The sequence below is a fragment of the Suncus etruscus genome, chromosome X, assembly GCF_024139225.1.
Source record: "Suncus etruscus isolate mSunEtr1 chromosome X, mSunEtr1.pri.cur, whole genome shotgun sequence".
NCBI classification, from domain to species: Eukaryota; Metazoa; Chordata; class Mammalia; order Eulipotyphla; family Soricidae; genus Suncus; species Suncus etruscus.
This window is the reverse complement of record NC_064868.1, coordinates 53,701,782-53,728,349: the sequence shown is the minus strand read 5'-3', so window position 1 is coordinate 53,728,349 and position 26,568 is coordinate 53,701,782. Positions and strand designations below refer to the sequence as shown.

The 26,568-nt window shown below is 46.3% G+C and overlaps 2 protein-coding genes across 5 annotated transcripts in view; one reads left to right on the top strand and one right to left on the bottom strand.

Annotated features, from left to right (window-relative positions):
• Window positions 1-22,523, bottom strand: part of OTUD5 (OTU deubiquitinase 5) — a 42,456-nt gene extending 19,933 nt beyond the window's left edge. For 2 of the 3 annotated variants that reach the window (XM_049767252.1, XM_049767253.1), the window contains exons 1-2: window positions 21,820-22,523; window positions 6,207-6,300 (exon numbers count right to left, since the gene is read on the bottom strand). In XM_049767252.1, coding sequence (XP_049623209.1) covers window positions 6,207-6,300; window positions 21,820-22,413 — 688 coding nt within the window. In that variant the 5' untranslated portion in view covers window positions 22,414-22,523. The remainder of the gene's footprint in view (window positions 1-6,206; window positions 6,301-21,819) is intronic. The other variant, XM_049767254.1, reaches the window with a different exon arrangement.
• The window catches only part of PQBP1 (polyglutamine binding protein 1), a 143,816-nt gene that overhangs the window by 45,166 nt on the left and 72,082 nt on the right, over window positions 1-26,568 (top strand). The window lies entirely within an intron of this gene.

Here is a 26,568-nt window from a genome sequence, read left to right as displayed (position 1 = left end):
TCCACCAGGGAACTTCCAGCAAGTCACGTGCCTAGCGCACAGGCTTGGGGCTCCCTACGGCTGCCTTTCTTAGAACTGAGGACCATAGAGCCTGCTATGGCTGCAGAAGCTGCCTGAGGAGCTATTTCTGTAGCAGCGGTTTAAGCTGCCAACCAGGAGGCAGCAATGACAGCAGCTGCAGTTAATAGGAAGTGAAATGGGAGCAAAGGGGTTAAATGATGGTTGGCTCAGAGAGTAGATAAGGCCTTCTAAGCCTGGTGGATAAGTCTCCCTGTTCCAAAGACCTGCATCAGGAAAAAGCAGGGAGTAAGGAAGCTAGAAAGAGGGAAGGAGCTATGGGAGAACTCCACAAGGATCCTAGTTTCCAATCATTAACCTCTTGGCCTTGCAGGAAGGCTCTGCTGCCTCCTACTGTATGCCATTGGACAAAGCCTATAATAACCTCTTGAGGCTGCAATGCCCCCACCCACTGAGTACAAACACTAAGTCCTTTTCTTTTCACAGGGCCTTGTCAACACTACAGGCACTGCTTTGCCAAACACCTGAGACGTAGGCTGTGTGTTCAAGAAATGAGGAGGGTGATAGAAAATGAGGACTTTCAGAGAGTTAGCTCCCCATACTCTCTTCCTTTAGCTGGCATATCACCAGAACTGCTTCTTAAATCCTCATTTCTACTGCACTTCCTCAGCCTGAGGATAGATAGGGCTCTCAGTCTGCACTCAGGCAAACAGGAATGGCAGGCACTATCTGCCTTTATCAAACTCCAAGATCCAAAGGCCTACCTTCTTTTTTTTAGGGTTTTGGGCCACACCTGGGGATACTCCTGGCTCTGCACTGAGGGATCACTCCTGGCACTGCTTAGGAAACCATATAGGATCTTGTGGTTGATTCAGATTGGCCATGTGCAAAGCCAAGAATGCCCTACTCACTGTACCATCCAAAAGGCCTACCTTCAGCAACCCAACTGACATCAAAGTCCTACCAGGATCATCCCAATAGGACCCTTCAGAGTGGACATAGTATGACTGTCTCTTCCAAAAAAAGAAACCACCACCTGCTCTCCTTAAGTCTAAGATGCACTGAGTGGTAGTGTGAGCTGGTGACAATGTAGATTTCATCACAGCTTCTGGAGAGCCCCATCTCACAAAATTCATTCTAGTTTGGGGATTACTCATGTGAAAATGAATAAAGGAAAGACCAATAGTCTTCCACCACTACCACCACCACCACCACTCGAGAGGTATGAGACAGGAACAAACATATTAACATATTAACAGGGCAAAGAACACAAGAAGTCTTCAATGAGGAGGTATTTGTCTAATTTTGCTAACCCTACCTCAGACATCCGATCCTCCTCCTTCAGGAGTGTTGGCACAAGGGACTAGGGCCCAGGCTGAACTTCCTGAAAACTGAGGGACTACTTTATTTTTTGAGGAGAAAATGACCCACTGGAACTACAAAGGTAGGGGAATTCAGAGAACTTGTTTTGATAGAAACTGAAACTTCTCCTCTGACACTGCGCTGTGTGCAATCTGCACCTGTTATCCCATCCTTGAGTCCAACAGTGGTTCCCCCACTTTCTCACCTTAGTCCCCAATCCAAGCAGGCTTAGTCACCCTTGGTATAATAAATATTACCAGAGTCCCACCGAAGACTTCACATTCCATCTGGTTCCACTCCCATCAAAAACAAATCCAAACCCCTAACCCTCTACACAAGAGAGATCAAGAGTTACAGTGATGTGGCACAACTAGCCCAAGACCCCACATATGGGAAGATAAAGGGGAAGTCAGGATCTCTGGGGCCACCAATGACTTCATGTACTGATGTCCCACGTGGCATTCCCCTACCTGCCTTCATCCCACACATCTTAGTCACCAGACTCCTAGAGCCAGGCCTGGTCTTGTATGCCTCAGTTTCTCAGCATCACAAGCAGGAATCCACAAAAACCTAGTAAGAGCTTGAAGAGTGGGTTGAGATAACAGAATCTCAGAAGTTGCACCCCTCACTAAGATAGGCTTACCTCCTCCCATTTCATTTCTGCCTTTTCTCAGAGCATACAGGGAGAGTGAACAGATCCCATGGTACCCTGAGGTTAAAGACTCTCACTACAGCCAGGAACAACAACAACAACAACAACAATAATAATAACAAACAGTCTGATCATCAAGCAAGAAAAAGCTAAAAGCAGGAGAGGACAGGTGAGGCCATACAAGGGAGGCCTCCCCACCTCACCTCGCCTTGGCAGGGGGTTGGCAAGAGGGAAGAAAGTCAGTCCACAGAGTCGCTTCATGCTTCTTCCCCTACTTCCTGGAGAAAGACTCTAAACTTCTGTCTCCCTGCCTTCTCAGGTTCTCCAAAATGCAGCCACTATTTGCCGAAAAGTTAGGAAGAGAAGCAAGACTGAAGAGTCTGAACTAGCAAACAGATTTGAAGTATAGTCATACCACTTGTTTTAGAGGCACCTGGAAATTGTCTTCCTGCCAGGCTTCAGTGGCAGCAGCAAGAGACACAGCAAGTTCCTCTGGGGATTAAAAAGGAAGTTCAGGAGTCTGTAGGGATTCATAAGACCAACCACACAAATTTGTGTAGAGAGAAGCTGAGGGAGACAAGATCTGGTCTGCTCCCCACTTCCATCCTGATAAAGCGGAGACTTCTAGTCCCACCAAAGATTGGCCAAGAAAAGACTCAGCTCCCAGTCAAATAACTGAAGTGTGACCTGGCCCTTGGCCCTGAGTGTCACACCCTCAGTGGGGAGACAGCAGAATTTGGCCCTTCGATAATGCAGTCATTGAGAGATTTGTTCCTTTACTCAGTGAAGGCCAGAGAAAAGCCCAATGAAGTCAGCATATTTGATGGCCCATGGAAATCTCCTGACCACATGACTGAGACAATAAGAGTTTTACACTTTCTCTTACAGCCTCACTGCCCCATTTTACAGCTAAAATGAATCTAAGGTCTAACCCTCACAGTGCTAATGGTTCATGTTCATAAGCTAAAAGGTCCAGAGAAGTAGGCTGCACTAATTTTGGGTGGAGGAAGAATTGTTCTAAAAGCTCAGCTCTGGTAGCTTCCCAGGGCACAGACAGACACATGCATGTGCAACCTGCACTTTCTCCTCAAGGTCAGGACCAGAGGTTTTTGCTGAGTCAAAACCACATGGGAAGCAGAAGGAAAGGAGAGATGCAGACTCATGTTTCCAAGAGGAGGTTATCTGAGCAAAGCAGGGTCAGGGTAGGCCACAGGTTCCCTCTTGCACTCTACCCAAGCCTCCAATGATGCTCAAAAGCAACAACAGGGCTGGTGAGAGTGAAGAGGACACAACTGCACTTTGGTTGACACTAGGGACAGCCAGACCTCAAGGGCAAAGAGAAAGCTACCTGCCTCAGTATTCATAAGTTCATAGACTCTACTCCAAACTAGAGGAAGTAAAGCCAGGAGGAAGAGTTACTAAGGGCAGGGGCTGAGAGCAAAGCTAAGAAGGAAGGGCTTTCCTAGGATCACAGAAAGAATGTGGACTTTGGACAACTCTGGTTACACGCCAGCTCTGCCACTAATGACCCTGAGCAAATTATTTTGTGTTTCTGAGCTTTAGTGTTCTTGCCTATCTCATGAAATGAGTCCCATTTTTTAGGTGAACTATACAACCAACTAGCACTGTCCATCCTTGATTGCCTCTACTGTTCCATACTAACAACAACGTTAGTATGGAACAGTAGTGGCAAGGATGGACAGTGCAACCCCTATGTCTTGTCATGACAGCCCCTCAACTCAATGTTCCTTCCACTATTCAAAGGGCGGCAGGGAATTTAGCATCTGCTGGTCTTATCAGGGTCCAGATCAACTTGCTTATCAGGACTAAGTTAGAACAGAAATACAACAACAAAAAAAGCCAGAGGATAAACCCCCTTTCCAGGCACAGGCCCTCTGCATTCTGCCCTGAAGAAGCCTCCCACTGAGTCTAGAGACCCAAGGCATTTTACTTCAGTGCAAGGCCAGGGGCTCCTAAGGTATTCCGGAAGAAAGTCAAGGGCAGTGCTGACAGGGGAAATGTGCAGCTGTGGTAGTGATAAGGAAAGGCTCTTCTTTCTTGGGAGCTCAGGCTCCCAACCAGAAGGCCCTAATACAGAGAAAGGTCAGAAGATGATTGGAAGGAAGGACCAGCTTAAGTATTTAACAAAAATACTTTGTTCCAAGGCCATTGAAAAGCAGTTCACACTAGTCCCAAGGTCTGCCTCACAGGCTCCAGAGGTGCATGCAGCTGCATTCAATGCATCATCAGGCATGCTCATTCTACAACCCACCTAAACCTCAAGACCTGACTCCTACAGGCTTCCATCTGTGATTTCTTTGCCTTCTTCTGCTACAATATGTCCCCATGCCCAGCTCCTTCTCTAGGAAAGGTCCAGAGAGAAGAGGACTTAAGGCATAAGGGCAGGAGGGTTGGAATTTTTCCAAACCTCTGCTTGAAGAACAGACAGGTTGACTGCTCACTTCATCCTCACCAAACTTATACCTATTTGACAAACATCTGTCACTGAGACACCATGGAGAGCAACATTCTGGCATTAGCAATGCTACTGTTCCACAAGGGCCTACTATATAGAAGATAGTACTAGGATTTACACAAGTATGCTCATTTACTTGTCAAAACACTATATCTTCCCTGGTCTTGTTTCATAGAGAAAATGGAGTTAGTCAAAACAAATAGCTAAGGCCAGAGTGATAGATAACACAGAAGGTAGGATGTTTGCTCTGCATGCAGCTGACCCAGATTCCATCACAGGCACCCCACCAGTAGTGATTACTGAGTGTAGAGCCAGGAGTAAGCCCTGAGCATTATGTGGTATGACTCAAAAACAAGCACAAAAAACCCAAATAGCTTGCCCAAGGTCACAAGGAGACTCAGGCACAGTCAGAAGTAGGGCATGAGTCTGTTCAGCCCACCAATAGCCAGATTGAGACAACAGCAGACCCAGATGGTATTAGGGGCCATTCAGAATCTACACATTTGGGCCGGAGAGAAAGCACAGCGGTGTTTGCCTTGCAAGCAGCCGATCCAGGACCTAAGGTGGTTGGTTCAAATCCCGAGTCCCATATGGTCCCCCGTGCCTGCCAGGAGCTATTTCTGAGCAGATAGCCAGGAGTAATCCCTGAGCACCATTGGGTGTGGCCCAAAAAACAAAAACAAAAAAAGAATCTACACATTTCCTAATGGAGATAAAATGGAAGTGAAGGTGTCAGAGCCACTATGAGTCAGGACCAAGCATATAAGGTGGGGTTTCTGACAGCCAGCTCAGAGGTATCACATGCATCACAAAGCACTTTTCATAGGCAGTTATCAGAGCCCCAAGGAGGATAAGACTAAGTAAGGCCACACTTCAAACTTTCCTAAATACAAGTAGGACCTTACAACCAACTTGTCAACTCAGAGCCAGAAGGACTCTCCAAGAATGAATTGACTAGTCCATAGATGGTAATAAGAAATTATATTTTGTTAAGCATGATAATGGCATCTTGGTTATGTTTTTTAGAGAAAAAGAAGCCTTTTCTGGCAAGGAAACATACAAAATGCTGAGAATTACATGTTCCAAAATTTAGGCTTTTCTTCAAAAACATTCTTATTCAGGGGAGTGTAAAAGAGTAGGCAAGGACACAGTATGGCCATGAATGGATGGCTATTTTGAAGATGGATGATGGAGACAAGAAGATTCACTATTCTACTTTGAGGTACGTTCTGAAAAAAGATTATGATTCCAGGGTAACCACAGCAGCCTGTTAGAAAAACTAAGCAACCTAACCCAAATATGGAACCTCCAACTCAACCATGAACTAGTTGGGCAAATCACATCCCCATCACTCTTCGCACTTTTCTCATCTGTAGAATAGAAGCAACACTAGTGGCTACACTCCTAGCTGGAAAGGAATTCCTAAGGTTTCCAACTCCATTCCAAATTGTGCAATCATATTACTGATAAGTAGTATCATGTTCTTTGTAATTATCACAGCTTCTATCATTCCTCTCACAGTACCACACTGCCTCAGGACTCAGAACAAGAGACCAGAGACTCACTTAAACCTAGGGCCTCACATCCCCCAAAAAAGACCAGCTAACTCTACCCACCAACTCTCAGGGGTTACTCCTGGCAACTGAGACACAACTCAGGGGCAGGCCTAGGCCCTTAAGGGCTGAGGCAGAGACTCACCTACAGCCCGGAAAAGACAGGCGCCGTCCTCCTTCATCTGCTTGATGATGAAGCCCTTCTTGTCCCTCAGGGCCTTTTCAAACCAATGCTCCTGCTAAAGGAAGATGTGGGGGTCAGCAACAGGAATGGCCTGCATCCCTCCCCAGGGCCCTGCCCTTGAGTCCCGAAGAGGTTCAGCTGATAAGACACTGGGCAAACCATATTTTCAGTCCTGCCTGACCACTCACACACATGACAAATTCTCTCGTCACTGTGTAAGCAGACTTGTCCCCAAAGGGACCCCGGCTGCCCTAAGAGGAGAGGAGCCTCGTGTACTCAGACCCCTAATGACCATGCTTGAATTCTGGTGCTGAGTCTTTCCCCTAGGCAGCCCCAGGTCCAGACCTGACAAGTATTGGAACCAAATTCAACCTCCAGGAATGTCAATGGGTCCATCTAGCCACTAAGGGTGGCTAAAAGGTGGCAGAGGAACGACTGGCAAGAGTCCCTATCCCAACCCCCCAAAACAGCTAAGGAATCCTTCAATATAAGGCAAATGTATGAGAAATATGTTCTCATTTGCAAATAAACACATTCAATGTATGTATGTACATATATATACAAACACAAGCACACAAAATTGGTAAGGCTATATACAACAAAACATGATCTGTCAATGCTGATAACACAGATTTTACTTCGCCTCCTTCTTTACAAGAAGTATATACTCCCTTAGTACCCCAAATTCCAAAATGCAAACACTTGAAAACCAAAAAGTCTTTTAATTAATTTGGCAACATAACCTATCTGAGCTTTTGTCCCACTTTCAGATGACTATTCAAGGTTTCAAGCAGCAAACTTTCTAGTGTTTGACACTAAGTTGTTGTCACAGACCATAATGGAAATGTTATCTAATATATGATCCCCCTTATCCTTGAGGTTATGTTCTAAAACCCTCTAATCAATACCTGAAAATACAGACAGTACCAAATCCAACATATGCAACTTTTTCCTATACACACATACCTATTAAAAAGAATACATTTGGGGGCTATACTCTACTATAGATGCACATAAGGTGCTTGCTTTGTACACAGCCAATCTGGGTTCAACCTCTAGCATTCCATATGGTCACCCAAGCCCACTAGGAGAAATTCCTGAGTACAGAGCCAGGAGTATCTCCTGAGCACCACTGGATATGACCCAAAAACAAACAAAAAACAGATGCTCTGGAGGGTAGAAAATTGGGTAAAGCTTTTGTTTCGCAAGCAGCTGATAATGGTTCAATCCCCAGCACCCAGTATGATTCCCCAACGCTGCCAGGAACGATTCCTGAGTGCAGTCAGAAGTAAACCCTGAGTACTGCCAAGTGTGCACCCACCCACAAATGTGTATTTTTTTTTTTTGGTTTTTGGGTCACACCCGGCAGTGCTCAGGGGCTACTCCTGGCTCTATGCTCAGAAATCGGCCCCGGCAGGCTCGGGGGACCATATGGGATGCCGGGATTCGAACCACATGCAAGGCAAATGCCCTACCGCTGTGCTATCTCTCTGGCCCACATATGTGTATTCTTGAATTAAAAAAATACCTGCAGGAACAGTGCCACAGCTTAAAGTGGCTGCCTTGCAAGCATATGGTCATGAGTTCAAATCTCTGCTGTCTCACACATACTGAGTTTAATCTTGTGGTTCTGCAAGCAGTTCTTGGCTGCACCACAGACTGGTATGTGTAAGCACAACAATAAGTTATGATGCTGGGGAACATCACAATTCAAAAAGATATGTGAGGACAATAGTCAGGAAATATAACATCTGCTGAGCACATTTGTGACCACTACAGTCATAATCACCTGTTTATGTCAACTAAGAATACTTGCCCAGAGAGCATGTGTGTAAGCACCCCAACTAAAGGACAGTAAACCTTTAAGAGGCCTACAGTAAAATAGGCAAGTACCATAGCCTCCCAGCCAGCACCACAGTTGTATGCATGCAATCCCCATCACTGAACCACAACAATAAAAGAAAGGGGAGTAAGAGGAAATTCTTTAAAAGAACAGAGATGGTGGGGCCGGAGAGATAGCATGGAGGTAAGGCATTTGCCTTTCATGCAGAAGGTCATCGGTTCGAATCCCGGCGTCCCATATAGTCCCCCGTGCCTGCCAGGAGCAATTTCTGAGCATGAAGCCAGGAGTAACCCCTGAGCACTGCCGGGTGTGACCCAAAAACCACAAAAAAAAAAAAAAAAAAAAAAAAAGAACAGAGATGGGGTTCCAAATAGCACAGTGAGTAAGGCACTCGCCTTACACGTAACCAACCTGAGTTGAATGCCCAGCATCCCATATGATTCCCCAAGTACCACCAGGAGTGATTCCTAAGTATAAACCTAGGAGTAATCCAATGAGCATCACCAGGTATGACCCACAAAAAAAAATACAAAGGTGCTGGGGAGATATTTCAGTGAGTAGGACACATACATTGCACATATCCGACCCAAGTTTAATCCCCAGCACCACATATGATTTCCTAAGAACTGCCAGGAATAAATTCCGAGCAATGCCAGGTGTATTCCTTCAATAAAAATTTAATGGAGGGGCTGGAGAGATAGCACAGCGGTAAGGCGTTTGCCTTAGATGCAGAAGGATGGTAGTTCGAATCCTGGCATTCCATATGGTCCCCTGTGCCTGCCAGGGGAGATTTCTGAGCATAGAGCCAGGAGTAACCCCTGAGCGCTGCCGGGTGTGACCAAAAAAACAAAACAAAACAAAACAAATTAATGGAAAAAGATGTGCTCGCTTCGGCAGCACATATACTAAAATTGGAAAAAGTAATAGGAAGAACAAAGAATTTTTAGTGTGGTGAAACCATTCTCTATGGTCCTGTAATGGTGGGTACTGTCGCATTTGATCAAGCCCAAAGAAATGACATAAAGAGTGAACCCTATGGGGCCAAAGAGATAACACAGCGGTATGCCATTTGCCTTGCACACAGCCGATCCTGGACGGACGGTGGTTCAAATCCCAGCATCTCTTATGGTCCCTGTGCCTGCCAGGAGAGACTTTTGAATGCAGAGCCAGGAGTAACCCCTGAATGCCACTGGGTGTGACCCAAAAACCAAAAAATAAAGTGAACCCTAATGTAAAACAGACTTTCAGTGATTTCAATATGGCATTGTAGGTTCATTACTTATCATAAATGACCACCCTTGAAGGTGACATTTATAAAAAGGAAGGCTATGCAAGGTACACTAGAATGTGTATGTTAACTCCCTGCACTTTCTGCTCAACTGTCCTGTGACCCTAAAGTTGCTCTAAAACACAAAGTCTAGTGTTTTGTTTTTTTTTGGAGGGGGGGTCCACACCCAGGCTCCATGCTCAGAAATCACTCCTGGCAAGCTCAGGGGACCATTTGGGATGCCAGGAATCGAACCAGGGTCCATCCTGTGTTGGCCGCATGCAAGGCAAATGCCCTATCACTGTGCTGTTGCTCCGGCCCCACAAAGTCTAGTTTTAAAAAAAATCCACATGTCACTTAAAACATATTTTCCATTTCAATACAAAACAAATTGGAAGTAGCAAGCCTTTCAAGCCCCTCATGCCCCCTGCTGGTCATCAGAAGATCTAATCCAGCATCAGGGCTAGGGACCAGAAATCTCAAGCCTGCTCTTGGAGAATATCCCCCACACCAAGGAATTTAGAGATTATGAGATAACAGTTCTCTACAGGCCATCCCCCCTATAAGTAAGAAAATTCCCTAACAAAATATGAAATTTGAAAGCTGAATCACTGGGTTCTAATCATTGCTCTGCCACTCACTTGCTCTAATTCCTACCACCATCACCTCTCTAAACCACAAGCTTCTATCAAACAGGGGTAGTAATACAATATAGCTGCTAGAATTGCCAAGACAGTGAGAGATGCTTCAGAACAAAAAGCCTTCATAAACCATGACTAATACACTGGGGACAGGGCCCCAGTGCAGAAAAAGAATGAGACCAGCACAGAGATGATTTGACAACAGAGAGGTCCTCAAAGAGTTGAGTGGTTGGACAGAAAGAGATGAAGGTAACAAAGGAATAACCAGCTGCCCTACTATAAAAGTCCACACCCCAAGAAGCTACTGGCTTTCATGAGATGACAAAGGCCCTTGGAAGCCCTTAAAAGGGCTTCCATGGGCAGCAGACTCAAATCTGTGCATAACATTCTTTGTGCAGGTGCCCCTCCTGCCCTATAAGACTTGCAAAAAGGCAGCACATGCTATTGTGTTCCTCCCAGCCAAGCCAGCCTAAAGGATCAACCTTCTCTCAGCACCATTACATCAACCACCAGTCAGAAGGCTTCAGGAGGGAAATAACAACTATGCCTATAGCCCCTGAGCAGACAGAAGGAAAAGCTATAAAACAGAAGAATACAACCAAACTTCTCTCTCATGAAGTCAGACTTTGAACTAGCCAATGAAGACAGAAGTGAATCAGATGCCTTCCTCACATCTATATTTATTGCAGTACTATTTACAATAGCCAGCCTCTGGAAACTATCAAGATGCCCTTCAACAGATGAATGGCTAAAGAAACTGGTACATATACACAATGGAATATTATGCAGCCATCATGAGAGATGAAGTCGTGAAATTTTCGTATACATGGATGTACATGGAATCTATTATGCTGAGTGAAATAAGTCTGAGGGAGAGAGATAGATGCAGAATAGTCTTACTCATCTATGGTTTTAAGAAAAATTAAGGATATTATTGTAATAATGCCCAGAGGCAATAGAGATGAGGTCCGGAAGGACCGGCTCACAATATGAGGCTCATCACAAAGAGTGGTGAGTGCAGTTAGAGAAATAACTACACTAACAACTATCATGACAATCTTAAGGGAACATTTTTTTAGTCTTTGGGTCACATCTGTTAGCATTCAGGGGTTACCCCTGGCTCTGAGCTCTGAAGTCACTCCTGGCAGGCTCGGGAGACCATATGGGATGCTGGGATTCGAACCAGGGTCTGTCCTGAGTTGGCTGTATGCGAGGCAAACATCTTACCGCTGTGCAATCCTTATCATGACAATCTTAAAGAGTGAGAGAAGTAGAATGCCTGCCTTGAGTAAAGGCAGGGGGTGAGTAAGATGGGGGCACTGGTGAAGGGGGTATTCTCTTTATGACTGAACCCCAACTACAATCATGTATGTAATCATGGTAAAAATAAAAAAAGTGAACCATACAGGGCCTCAGCTCTTATGTATAATATATATGTGTGTATATATAAATACATATACATATACATAGAGAGCACTGAGTCTCCAGGGCTGCCCCTAGCAGTGCTCAGAGGACTATATGCAGTATGGCATAAACCCCAGCCTCCAGCATGCCCCTGCTCACTGAGCCATCTCTCCAGCCCCCTGAGGCTTACTTTTGAGATCATCACTCCTGTGGGCGCAGGGGAGTGAGCAATAAAAACACACACCACACACAAGCCCTTCACCCATGACCTGCAACAGAGAGAAAACTAGCCAATGATTAAGGTTGACACCTGAGGGGAGGTACCACCCAAGTAACATCAAGATCTCCAGCAGTGCTTATAAATCACTTGCGCCTAGAAGGATGGACCCTGGGTTTGATTCCTATCACCACATGTTCTTCTGAGTACCACTGGGTATAGCCCTACAGACCCACAGTACTGCTGGGAAGGCCTTCTCCCTAAAAGGAAACAGTAACAAAAAATCACTATCAACAAAACATCAGAGATGCCATAGGCCCAGTAATGGGTTCAGCAGTCTTGGGCAGGACTAGGAAAATGAACTCATATAAGCCCGATGTCTGGCCCACACCTGCCACTTGTAATAGGTGACCTCATTTAACTGTCCTTCACAGAACAAGAAGCATCCTTATTTTATAGAAGCGAAATGGAGCTGGAGTTTGAATACAAGCAAAGCCTAGTGTAAATGCATATAGGGGAGACCCCAAACCTCAAAGCTTGAGGACATGCCTGAAAGTCCATCTGGAAAAATCATGGCTTATCCCTAAAAATGAAGAAAACCTAAGCATATTCTTTGCACAAGCAACATTTTCCATTTTGTTTGATTTTCATAAGTCACTACTGGGGCCATGTATTTTGCTGAGGACTGTCCTCAGTGCCTCACACTAACCAGGAATATGCTCTACTAATTCAGATATTTCCCAAGTAAGTCCCACAAATCAGACTTTGGGAGATAGCTGAATTAGTAGAGCTACTAGTTTGGTAAAAAAAAAAAAAAAAAAAAAAAAAAAAAAACGGAAAAAAAAAACCTTCCCTTGAACTCAGAGAGACAAAACAGACAAAAACAAGCACTTGAACAGAACTGACACCAGTTCCATCCTCAGCAGCACATATGGTTCCCCCAAGCCCTGCCAGTATCGACCCCTGAACAAAAACAGGAATAAGCACTAAGCCTCAAGGTCCGAAGCTCCAGAACTTTCAGGGAGAATCAAGAGATTCTCCTTCTCCAAATTGGACAAGAATCTCCAAGAAAGACGCTGATTTGTAACTATTTTGGAAAATGACACGAGGCAGCAGGATGGGAGTAGGGAATAGAGGCTGCCCAGCCAAAGGTAATTTTAAGCTAAATCATCAGTGTCCTAACACAAGAACATATTTTTTTTTGTTTTTGGGCCACACCCGGTGGTGCTCAGGGGTTACTCCTGGCTGTCTGCTCAGAAATAGCTCCTGGCAGGCATGGGGGACCATATGGGACACAGGGATTCGAATCAACCACCTTAGGTCCTGGATCGGCTGCTTGCAAGGCAAACGCCACTGTGCTATTTCTCCGGGCCCACAAGAACATATTCTATAAGCCCACAACTGAGAGCTAATCCCGCCACATCTCTGATCTTTCACAAGGCATTGGCCAAAGCTCTAATACCAGAAGTTCAGGAGCAAGATACCAAAGACTCAAAAGAAATCAAAGGGTCGGGGCCGGGAAGGTGGCGCTAGAGTTAAGGTGTCTGCCTTGCAAGTGCTAGCATAGGAGGGACCGCGGTTCGATCCCCCGGCGTCCCATATGGTCCCCCAAGCCAGGAGCGATTTCTGAGCGCATAGCCAGGAGTAACCCCTGAGCGTCAAACGGGTGTGGCCCAAAAACCAAAAAAAAAAAAAAAAAAGAAAAGAAATCAAAGGGTCTTGGCAGATAGTTCAACAAGCACAAGCATATGTTTTGCATGCAGTATGCCCAGGTTTGATCCCCAGTGCCGCAATGGGCCCCTACATACTCCTAGAAGCAATCCTTGAGCTCTAAGCAGGAAGTAGCTCAAGGCACTGGCACGTATAGTACCAAAATAATTAATAGCAATAATGACAATAAGAAAGAAGTGGAAAAAGAACCTGAGAATAATAACAGAGGTTAACATGCTTACTCAGCATGGAAAGGACCTCAGTTTGATCCCTGACATCACATATGGTTTATGGTTGTCCCACACCAAGAGTGATTCCCCCAACAGAAGGCATACAAATAGCTCAACTATTACGAGACTTTGCCCAGTAGGTGAAGCATTTAGTGATATCCCTCCCTTTTTCCCCTCTGTAAGGAAACAAGGACACTCCTGAATAGGACGAAAGCTACCATCAAAGAAATCAAGCCCTGCTTCCTAATCTTTGCAAGTATGATTAAGTTCATATTCCAGAGTTGGTATATCTCGGTGGGATCTATACATAAACTGAGTTTCCTTGGAAATGAAAAGCAGAGGAAGATTTTCTACAGGAGTACACACACAATCACAAAAAAAAAATATGAAGGCAGATGCGAAGGTGAAGTGAAGGGGCCACAAGCCAATAATTGCGCTGACAGACCCAGAAGCTGAAGAGGCTTTGATTCTCATCTAGAGCTGTTGCAGGGAATGGAATGCAACCCTAACACCTTAACTTTGGACCAATGAAATAAATTTCAGAGCCAGAGTGATAGTATAGAGGGCAGGGTATTTGCCTTGCATGTGACCCACCTGAGTTCAATCCCTAGCACCCCATATAGTCCCCTGAGCCCCCAGCCAGGAACAATCCCTAAGAGTAGAGCCAAAAGTAAGCCCTGAGCACTGCTGGGTGTGGTCAAAGGGAAAAATGGATTTTGGACTTCTGACCCCCAGAACTGTGAAAAGACAAATTTATGTCATTTTGAACTGCCCAGTTCATGGGAAACTGTTGAAGCTACAAGATATGAATACAATCTTCACTGTAACATACCTGGTTTGTAAGGTAACGTGTCTTAAACTCTGCGGGATCCACTTCTCAAGCATGCTCCCAGGGAAAGAGTTAGCATTAGTCAGCAGGGATCTGAAATCCCCCTCCCTGCCTGGGAAGCTGCTGACCCTGGGTGTAGATGAATGAGCTGCCTTGGTGGTAACAGAGATAGGTCATAGATAGATGTATTCCCAGAGCGTATGCGCAAGAAATGTTTAGTATTCTGGGCTTCACAACTCTGTCCCAACAGGCCTGGTGCCAAGACCACCCCTCTTTTCCCAAAGAAGCCAAGAACATTGGCTCAAATCCAAGGACAAAACACAGACAATCTATCCAATGAGAAACAGACTCACTACTGAGGACCAACACAAACTCTTCGGGACAGAGGAATGGAAAAAAGAAAGCCAGACTCCAAAGCCACTCGCAGATTTACTGGCTGGTGTGTGTGAAGGGTAAAGGGGGTGGTTGAAACAATTTAAAACCAAAGAATCTATCACTGTGCAGCAAAAATAAAAGAAGCATTCCTGTATAATACAAAATGGATGAGCTTTGAGAACATTATGCCAAGTGAAAGCAGCAAAGTCACTAAGGATTGCAAACTGTATGATTCCATTTATATAAAATGGGAATAAAACGAAATAAAAGGAAACTGGGGGATGATAATGATACAGGGCTGCGTTTGGGGTGATGAAAATATTCTAAAATTATTGATCATGGTGAGAGATACACAATTCTGTGAAATACTATATATAAGTCACCTAACTATATTCTTTAAAATGGTGAAATTGGGACTGGAGAGATGACAGTACAGCGGGTAAAGCACTTGCTATGCAAATCTGACCCGGGCTCAATCTCTGGTACCATATATAGTTCCCCTGAGTCTCATCAGGATTGATCCCAGAGTATAGATCCCGGAATAAGCCCTGGCTGAGTACAACCAGTTATGGCCTAAAAACCGAAATAAGGGGCTGGGCGGTGGCGCTGGAGGTAAGGTGCCTGCCTTTCCTGCGCTAGCCTAGGACGGACCACGGTTCGATCCCCCGGCGTCCCATATGGTCCCCCAAGCCAGGAGCGACTTCTGAGCGCATAGCCAGGAGTAACCCCTGAGCGTCACTGGGTGTGGCCCAAAAACCAAAAAAAAAAAAAAAAAACCGAAATAAGTACATTAAAGGGTGAATGTGGAGGCCAGAGAAATGACTCAAATGCTAGATGGATTAAAGTTCTAAGGACCACCAGGTCTCCCAAACACCTCTTGGAGGAATCCCAGAGAATCACCCCAACATTATAATGTGTATGCCCCCAAAAAGGGAGATACATCAATAAAGCTGCCAAGATTAAAAACAAAATTCAGGGTTATCGTATGGACCAGGGAAGTAGAAACTTCCTAAGTTGAAAACTTACATGAAATTTAATTACACTCCTCAAAAAGTTAAAAAAAAAAACTCCACTAAGCAACAAGGGTGGAGAGATAATGATCCCCTAGGAGTGCTAGGGGGTCACACCCGAGCAGGTATGAACCAGGAACAGTCCCTATGCACTGCTGAATGTGGCCCAAAAAGAACTTTCATAATGGATAGAGGAGTGGTAGACGGGTAATTGATAAAAAAAGATATTGCAACTTACTTCACAAAAATGAAACATTTCCCTATCACCACTATTTTATGCAGGGGGGAAATTAAGACCCAGAAAAGAGAACTCTCCTAAGATCAATTCAAATTAAGACCACCCAGGCAGAGACACTTCCGGCAATACCACTGTTTCTCCATTAATTCCGAAATCTCAAATGAATGGCCTGTGCTAAAAAGACTGGTCATTAACTAGTGTAGACAAAGGCATCTAGAAAGAGCTCACAAGTCTGGAGGAAACTTGCAAGAGTGAAATCTGCATTAGTCAAACTCAGCTGGGGTCAGGGGTGAACTTTGCCAGGAGGTATGGGGGGAGTTTAGAATTTGCCTAAAATGACCAGAAATAATACAATGGGTAGGGCATTTGTATTACACCTGGATGACCTGGCCAGCATGATATGACCCCCTGTACAATCCCCCAGTATACCATATGGTTCCACCAAGCCTTTCAGGAGTAACCCGAGCAGCACTTCTGGATGTGACCCCCAAAACCAAAAACTCAACTGGATAAAATAGAATTTGCCGAAAGCCATAAAGCAAGCAAGTAGGAGACCTATTTGAACTCACGACAGGCCAGACTCCAAAGCCCTACCTCTTTCCACACAAGACAATCTCCACACCAATAGGGCCTGACAGGGCCCAACAGAAACCGCCAAGTTTGTTCACCACAATGTAACTGAGCACAGCCCTGTCCCCTAGCCCTGAGCTTTACATCAAACAGACCACTTGTCCTGCCCACCAAGTATAGATGAATTCAAGAGGAACAGAAGAACAAGAGAGTTCTTCTTAAAAGCAACTATTCTGTCACACTAAGACCAGAGTGGGTTCCCTAATACCCAGAAGTTAAACACCTCCACCTAACTCCTTTACTGAGAAGCATCTTCTCCCTCCTTTTGTCCCAAAGAGAGAAAAGGATTCTCTCTGCTATCTATGGGAGAAGAAACACATACCCACAGTTTTGATTCCCTGTTGTTATGGGACAAGCAGAAGGAAGACTCTGACTGGGAGATGCAAATAGAACATCCAAGGATATATTTTTCTACCCACCACTTCCACTTCTTCCTTTGATTTCCTGGGACCAGACTAAAACACTTCTTACTTCTGTAGAAGAGGAAAGACTGACATTATCCCACTCAGGAATGGAAGAACAGGTTCCATTCCTGAGCCTGGGGGTCCAGAAGAAGTCAGGAGCAGCAATGTTGGGTGAGAAATGAGCAAGGTTAGGGGGTTCAAGACAAGACCCTGGGAGCAGGAATGATAGCACAGCAGGTAGGGCATTTGCCTTGCACATGGCTGCCTTGGGTTTGATCTCCAGCATCCCATATGATTCCCTGAGCCTGCCAGGAGAGATGCTTGAGCAGAGAGCCAGGAATCACCCCTAAGTGCTGCCAGGTATGGCCAAAAAGCAAAGATAAGACCCTGTATCCTGTGACAGAGAGACAGGTTTACTTCAGCCAAGCAGGTGAGGAAGATGAGTAAAGCATTTCCCTAGAGTAGGCATATATGTCCCAACCCCTTTCCCTGTCTCTGGGAAGGAAAAAAGTCTTGCGGAAAGCACCTGATGCTAGAAAGGCCAAGTAAGTTTTGCTAGGTCAGAGAGAGACACCTATTTCCCAGTTTTTGAGGAAAGAAACCAGTCCCTATGGCCACAAGAAACTCTTCCTAGAAAAAGGGAAACTTCCTAGCTATGGGAATGCAGTTTAAGAGGTTCTTTTTGGGCCCGGAGAAATAGCACAGCGGCGTTTGCCTTGCAAGCAGCCGATCCAGGACCTAAGGTGGTTGGTTCAAATCCCGGTGTCCCATATGGTCCCCCGTGCCTGCCAGGAGCTATTTCTGAGCAGACAGCAGGAGTAACCTATGAGCACTGCCGGGTGTCACCCAAAAACCAAAAACAAGAAGTTCTTTTCTACAGAGCAACCAGGTTCTTCTGTCTAATGGACTAGGCCACAGGTCACGATCGGGAAAACCTCAGAATTCTCTCCATAGTGAAAATATATTGCTCAGGGCCCGGAGAGATAGCACAGCGGCGTTTGCCTTGCAAGCAGCCAATCCAGGACCAAAGGTGGTTGGTTCGAAACCCGGTGTCCCATATGGTCCCCTGTGCCTGCCAGGAGCTATTTCTGAGCAGACAGCCAGGAGTAACCCCTGAGCAATGCCGGGTGTGGCCCAAAAACCAAAAAAGAAAGAAGAAGGAAAGAAGGGAAGGGAAGGGAAGGGAAGGGAAGGGAAGGGAAGGGAAGGGAAGGGAAGGGAAGGGAAGGGGAAAATAGATTGCCCAACTGGGGGGGGGGGGAGTAGCAGAACCTCTGCTCTCCCAGAGGGCAAGTTTGGGCCCTTGGAAAGAGGCTCAGATTCTTTTATCTCCCTCTGTACCCATGTTTCCCAGGAAAACGTGTAGTTCTCAAGATCTAGTTAAACAGTGAAGGAACTCTAAAGGCCAAGTCTCCAAGGCAGACAATCCACTCTTCAAGGGCCCCTAAGACTGAGGTGCACTATGCAGTAAATAGTCAGAGCAGGCTTAGACTTTATAATCAGGGAAGCATCTCATCCTTTTCTTTTTTTTTCTATAATCAGGGAAGCATCTCATCCTTTTCTTTTTTTAATATAATTTTTATTTTGAACATAGTGGTTTAATATTGTTGACAATAATATTTTAGGTACATATAAAATCAGGAGGATTCCCATTGCCGATTTGTCCTCCCTACACCTCCATTTTCGTCCTTCACCCCCAGGGCTGCTAGAAAATGTGGTCCCCTCTGTACCTAGTTTACTACTTAGTAGTCTTGCACCTGTTTGGTCTTGGTGCCTCCCTTATTTCTCCCTCTAACTGGGAGGCAGGACTAGATAGTTCAAGTTATGTGGTTTTGTTTGAAGAAGAGAAAATAAACTGGGGTAAAAGTCTAATACGCCAAAAATGGGCGGAATCCTTCTAGACTAGAGACTCTCGGTTTGAGAGATGAAGGAGAAAAATAAGGTGAAACACCTCAACAGTACAAAAAGAAGTGTCAAATATCCAGTGAGCACTCCAACAATAACAACGATAAGCACCACAAAAATAGCCATGGTCTTGAGATAAAAAACATGGCAGGGCACATAAAGAGAAGAAAAGAAGGAAAAAAAACATAAATATAAATGGGGGGTACAACTTCAATAACCACACCAAAACAAGGAAATCGACAAGAAGTAGATAGGTAAATAAAAATAAAAAAAATACAATGTGAATGAATGAGGGAAGTAGAAAGCCTGTCTCGAGTACAGATGTGGGGGGTGGGGAGGAGGGAGATCTGGGAAATTGGTGGTGGGAATGTTGCACTGGTGAAGGGGGGGTGTTCTTTACATGACTGTAAGCATACAACTATAATCATATTTGTAATCACGGTGTTTAAATAGATAATTATAAAAATAATGAGTATTTAAAAAAATAAATATATATATAAGAAAAATTAAAAAAATGTTTTGTGCTTTTTGCCTTTTTTTCCCTCCTGCAATGGCACAGTAAATATTGGGGTCATTCGAAAAGTAATTCACTTGGCCTAAGAGATATGGGGTTTCTCCACCCTTGGAGTATATTGTCATGAGATTAACTATAGACTCTGTTCAGGTTCATTTACTTTCCCCTTGGTGCTTTCATGGTGTTTGGAAGGCTTCTGCTCCTTCCTGGGTGATAAAATGAGACCTCTGTATCTAGATATCTGCACAGATCCAGGAGTGGGACTTATGATAAAGTCTTTCTTTGTGGTTCTAGAAGTTCTGTTCCCTCAGTGTCATTTTAATCCATCTTCTGTGGTTGGTGGTCTTGGTCTCTGAACTGATCCTAGGATGGAACCGAGGATAGCGTCTTTCATTGTGTTTCCAGAAGCCCCATTCCGTTGCAATTGTCTCACCCAGACCTTTGGAAGTGGGGATCATGGTTGTTGTGCAGGTCGTAATTCAAACCCTAGACTAGGGCTTTTTTTTTTTTGGTCCCAAGATATATAAAGTCCAGTCATGGTTCTAGTAGCCAGTCATCTGTAAATCGCAATCTTGGCTTTTGGACCGACCAAAGGGTGACAAGTCTTCTGATTTTGTCTCATCGTTAGCTGGTGTGGTAGGATAACCTGCTCTTAGGTCAAGTTGTTCCCATTTTCCTCATTGTCAGGATATCATATTAGAGCTGGCACTTGTTGGTGGCCCAGCAGTATTAAGGATGTCCCGGTTGGGATTTGTTTCCCGTAGCTGTTGTGAAGAACTTTGTCGTTTCTATGTCTGGGATCCAGGGTTCAAGGCTGGACCGATGTCTAATCACCTGGGGTCTAAGTTGGGTCCGCATGACATATTTTCAAGGTGGGAGATAACCCTGTATTGTAAACAAGTATGAGTTCTTATCCCTAGTGGATAAGAGCTTGTTCTTATATGTAGGATTTCCCCTTTTATTAGTGTGCCTTTGCAGGGAGAAATGGTGCTACATTATATTGTCGGTGCATTTGGGGGTGGACAGAGAAGAAAACAGATACAGGTCACACACCCTAAAAAGATAGAAATAGAGAGGCCTGGAGAGATAGCACAGTGGCGTTTGCCTTGCAAGCAGCCGATCCAGGACCAAGGTGGTTGGTTCGAATCCCGGTGTGCCATATGGTCCCCGGTGCCTGCCAGGAGCTATTTCTGAGCAGACAGCCAGGAGTAACCCCTGAGCACTGCTGGGTGTGGCCCAAAAAACAAAATAAAAAGATAAAAATAGGAATAAAAACATCTCATCCTTTTCCATTTAAATTTGTAAGGAAAGACTCAGAACACCATTCCCCATGAGTAATGGAAAACTGCTATGCCCCTAAAATATATTCCAGTCCTTCCAACTTGAGGTAGAAAGATTCCTGGGGATCTCTCAATTCCCCAAGATGAACATGTAGGCATCAGTCTCCAGGGAGAAAAGGCATTTTAGGAAACTTGCTTGCACTCTTGGTGGGCATGTGACTTCAGGACCAGCCCCTAACAGGCCCAGTTTCTGTGGGGGAAAGATATAAAACTCTGTCTCCTATAAAAGGGTCAGGCCTAGCCCAAGAACCAGTTTCATGGCCAGGAGCCAAGGGCACTGTGGTTATGGTGCATGCCTAGTATGTGTGTGTCTGGAGCTCATTGCCCCAAAAAGCCTAACACTGCAAAGGCCTGGTACTGAACCACTAGCCCGTTTGGCCAAGAATTGCTACTGGGTCTTACGAATCTCCTAAGCACTGCTGGGAGCCCACACCCCTCAAAAAATAGTTTCCCAAAACTGAAACCATCCAGGGGAAGGTGCTAAAGGTAGATTTCAAGAGAGGGGGGGTGCAGAATTGGTTTATTTTCCCCCCTCAAAAGCAGGCAACAAGCCAAGTAAATTTTGGAGCCTCAGACCAAAAACCAGCTGACACTCTTGAAGATTCAGCCTCTCACCTCCAATGAAAAGTGGCCTCCAAGCACTCAGGGCATCAGGAACTGTGGGTCTTAAATCCCTCCCCCCCCCAAATCATAAGCCTCTGAGTATACCCAGATTCTTCGGATATCAGACATGGGTCACCCTTCTGTCACGATTTCATGCTTGCAGAGTACCCACCTACTGCCCAGACATAAGATCTCAGGACCGGAGGGACGCTTCCAAGACCCAGAGGATTCTGCAGTCTCTCTCCCCTGGAAGGGGATCGGGGTGCAGGGGCCTCTGAGCAGAAGTCCCGTCCAGGGAGGAGGAGATTTGCCCAAATCCGTCCACTAACACCAAAGGGCAACAGGCCCAGGGGCGAGACACCAGCCTTGGCAAGATGTTGCTGGGTGTACCACCTCCTGGCCCCCACTCCTTACCTGCTCCACGGTGGCGGGGTCCATGGCTTCGATGCGTGCTGCCGCCGCCTCGTACTCGTCCTCACTGTTGTAACCCGCACCGACCTCCTCGTGCTGCGGACTGGTCCCGCCGACCGCCCCGACCACCGGAGCCTGGCGGCGCCGCTTGCTGTGCCCCGGGCCCGAACAGCAACTGCCGACGCCCACGGGCCCACCTACGCCCACCACCACGCCGGCCGCCCCCACGGCCGCAGCAGCGGCACCCAGCGCGTCGCCGGGCCCGCCGCCGGGCCCCCCGGGGCCCCCGCACGGGGGAGGGGAAGACGGCTGAGGCCGGGGCCCTGCCACGGAGCCCGGGGGCACAGCGAGCCCCCAGCGGTGCAGCGCGGCTTGGGGCCCGGGCAGCGGGCCCTGGGGAGGCGGGGAGGCCCGGGGCCGGGCCCCCACCACGCTCGTGTCACGGTCTCGGTCGCCGCCGCCCACGCCCGCGCCGCCGCCGCCCACGCCCACGCCCCCGCCGCGGCGCGGCGCCGAGGGCAGCGGCCCGGACGGCGGCGACTCGTTGGCGGAGTCGGAGTCGGGAGGCGGCGGCTTCTTTTTAGGGAGAATAGTCATGGCGGTACCGCCGAATAGCCCCTGGCCAACTCAGCGCGAGGCACGCCGGGAGAGAACCCGGATGAGAGGGGCTCCGGCCGGCGCGAGGCACCACGGGATCGGCGGGACCCGGATCGAAGCCGACCGCGGCAGCAGTTCCACGAGGCGAGGCGAGGCGAGGCGAGGCGAGGCGCGGCGAGGCGCGGCGGGTCGCCCCGGATGTAGAGTGCAACTCTCGCAGGCACCTCGGCGGCTGGTCGCAGTCTTCCCTTCCCAGCCCGTCCGCCGCCGGCTTCGAAGGAAACTACCCAAACAAGCACTTCGCCCCGCCCCTTCACAGGTTCTGGGGCTACAGGGTGGGGCTCCGGGAGTCGCGCAAGCGCCGCTGGGCACGGCCCCCACCTCGGGCTCGGAAGTACGTGGGCAAAAAGCTTACGTGCTGCCACAACAACGGCGGGCACCGACCAATCAAACACTGCTTTAGCTCCTCGACTCCGGTTTCACTTCGAGTCGAAGCCGCCGCACCTCGGCTTTTTTCTTCGCGTCGTTGATCTCGATCCTTCCTTCTCTCCCCGAGGCTGTCACTGCGAGTAGAGAGCGCGGCCTCCCCCCACGCACAAAAAGAAAAGAACCTTCCGCCCAAGCGTCCACCTTCAAATCAGACGGGTGGTAAATAGCAACACTCAAAGCACAGCCGTCCCCAGAAACGTCACTTCCCGGGCCACCCACCTGCAAAGCTACTTCCCGTGGAGGGGTGGGAGCCGCGTCACTGTGACAACTGGCTGGCTCCTGCGACTATTGGTTCAGACATATCGTCACTTATGTGGCTTGGACCAATCGTTGAGAATTGTTGCACATCGTGGGGACCGTCGCTGTTTGGGGAAACAGATACGCCTCTCTGGCAACCCACTCTTGCCCTGGAGATGACCTCCCCGCCCCTCTCGGGAGTGCACAGGCCAGGCACAACTTTGTTTACCTAGATCGGGCTAAAGTTTACGGACCTATCAATGAAATGGGATTCATTTAAAAATAAAAAAGAAAGGTCTTGTGCTCGGTTTCTCCTGAATCAGATCACTGTCAAACCTTTGAACGTTCACCCCCTCTCCGCAATTTCTATTCCTTTCTCAAGTGCAAAGGAAGTCTTTGAATATTCACTTCCCCCTCGATCTCTACTCCTTTGTCAAGTGCAAATGATTCTACCAACTTTTTTTTTTTTTTTTTTGGTTTTTGGGCCACACCCGGCGATGCTCAGGGCTTACTCCTGGCTATCTGCTCAGAAATAGCTCCTGGCAGGCACGGGGGACCATATGGGACACCGGGATTCGAACCGACCACCTTTGGTCCTGGATCGGCTGTTTGCAAGGCAAACGCCGCTGTGCTATCTCTCCGGGCCCTGATTCTACCAACTTAAAAATCAAAGATGTACACTAGGAAATGGCTAGCCCATCAAGTCCATCTGCATGGAAAGAAAGCATCCAGGTCTTTGGAGTCAGGGGGATTTGTGTTGGACATAAATTGACCCTTGATCAAGAACCTTGACCAAGAACATTGTGTTTCATGGATTCTGTTTTATTTATCTTAACGTTCTTTGGCTGAAAGTTCAAAGATATCAGCAAGGGGACTTCTTCTGAGAATTATGTTATGGGTGATTGTCCTTCTACTGTAACTTTATCTTGTCCTCTTTCTTTGCATCTTTTGTTCTCATAATTCAAAATTCAAATAAAAATAAAAAAAGAAAAGAAAATTACATTTGGAAAGATGGTCACCATGGGATTGAGAAAAAAAAGAATAAAAATAAAATAACAGAAGAGAAGGCATTTGCTTTGCATGCCTGTGGGGGAAAAAAGAACATTGTGTTTGGGGGCTTGTTTATTTATTTTTGGTTTGGGGACCACACCCAGTGATGTTCAGGGGTTACTCCTGGCTCTGAGCTCAAAAATCGCTCCTGGCAGGCATGGGAGACCATATGGGATGCTGGGGTTCAAACTACCATTCGTCCTGGATCAGCTGTGTGCAAGGCAAAAGCCCTATCTCTCTAGCCCCAAGAGTTCCGATTCTCTTTATTTCAAATGAGCCAAAAGATGTTCTAAAAACTCTACTGTCTGTGATCTCAATGCTACAGGCAACTTCCAACTGCACAGAGTCAGGAGTGTAAGCATTACAAAAATGGGCATGACCCCAAGTGAGTGCCTACACTCAAAGAGATACAAAAAGTGGGGGCCAGAGAGATAGCATGGAGGTAAGGCATTTACCTTTCATGCAGAAGGTCATCGGTTCGAATCCCGGCGTCCCATATGGTCCCCCGTGCATGCCAGGAGCAATTTCTGAGCACGGAGCCAGGAAAAACCCCTGAGCACTGCCAGGTGTGACCCAAAAACCACAAAAAAAAAGAGATACAAAAAGTGGTCAGGAAGTGAACACCCCAGGGGGCAGGTGTGTGAATAACACAGTGACCCCCAGTGAATAGCACAACCATAATTTTTTTCTTAATTTTATTAAAGAAATTGTGATTTACAGAGTCCTTCATAGTTGGATTTCGGACATACAGTGAATCAGGACCAATCCCAACACCACTGTAGACTTTCTTCCACCAATGTTCCCCAGAGTGTATCTACCATCACCCTTTGTGCCCTGGCCTGCCAGTATAACAGGTTCTTTTAAAATTTAGATTGCTAGAGTTTGTGTCTCTTGATTTCACTGTTGTTGATTTAGGCTTGGATATTTAGTTCTTTTCTTTTTATCTCCACCAATGCACGTATGACCACTTGGCCCTTGGCACCCATCCTTTTCCCCTTCTTAATTGTATGGAAAAATGCAGAAACATGAGGTAGAACAGAGTCATTCATGTTCCAAGGTTCTATGAAAAAGGTGGGATCCCCTATCAAAAAAAGACAGGGTGGCAGTTTTTTGCATAGGTGCAGCAAAAGTTGAGGAAAACAGAAAAATAAAGCTTTGGCCTAAAAACAGGGTGTCCCTATCCATGAAACATCCTACCATAAGACCAACTATTGGCTCTGGGCATTCTAAGTTGTCAAACCCCAAAGTCTGTCTTCATGGTCCTACAAAAACTCTCCTCAATCACAGTTGTCACAGTCAGACTTTAGTGACTGGAAATCTTGATTTTTGTACAGATCCCATGTTGAAGACACAGTGCCACAAACATCTTCTAGTTTAATCTCACCTTTAGGTGGCAAGGCAGGGAAATTCACCCTGAAAACAAGTTGCCAGTGTCATATGAACCCACCCTGGAGCAAGTTGGTGCCAGGGCAGCAATAGGGCCTTCTGCAGTAGAAGTTCCAATTCCTGGTGCTGATGCATAAAACTGTGCCAGTTCCAAAGTTGGGATCCAAGGTTTGGGTTTAAATGGCCGACATCCTATCGAATGAAGTCTAGATCAAATCACTATGTCACATATTCAGGGTGAACGCCTCCGCAATAAAAAAAATTTAGGAGTTCCTATTAGATAAGAACTTCTTTATATGCATAAGATTTCTCCATATTAATGTGCTTATGCAAAAAAGAACAATGCCACAGGATACTACTGGTGCATATGGGGGCAAAAATAACAAGCTAAACAATTACTGTAACCTAGTTCTAACATGAACTCAGAGCCCAAGAGAAACTTATCTACTAGAATTTCCTACTAAACAAATACAAAAAAGGAGGTGAGGAAAACTATATCTACATAAGGAAATACACAATAAGAATTATATATGTTAAGAAAATATACATAGGCCGGGCGGTGGCGCTAAAGGTAAGGTGCCTGCCTTGCCTGCGCTAGCCTTGGACGGACCGCAGTTCGATCTCCCGGTGTCCCATATGGTCCCCCAAGCCAGGAGCGACTTCTGAGCACATAGCCAGGAGTAACCCCTGAGCATTACCGGGTGTGGCCCAAAAACCAAAAAAAAAAAAAAAAAAAGAAAATATACATAAGGAAATATACTAAGGAAATCAACCTTAATTTCTATTCCTCAATGGAGAGCACTCACCCCAGTGTGCTGGGCATCCACAACTCAGATATCTCAATGAGAGCCCAGAGAACTCGTACACTGGGAAGTTGATTTACATGAGGTCGAACGAGGTCAGTCCCGAGTGATTGTCCTAATGTGTGATTATCACCAGCCAGGAATGATCCCTTATTGTAGAACTGGATATGACCCAAAAACCAAAAAGTAA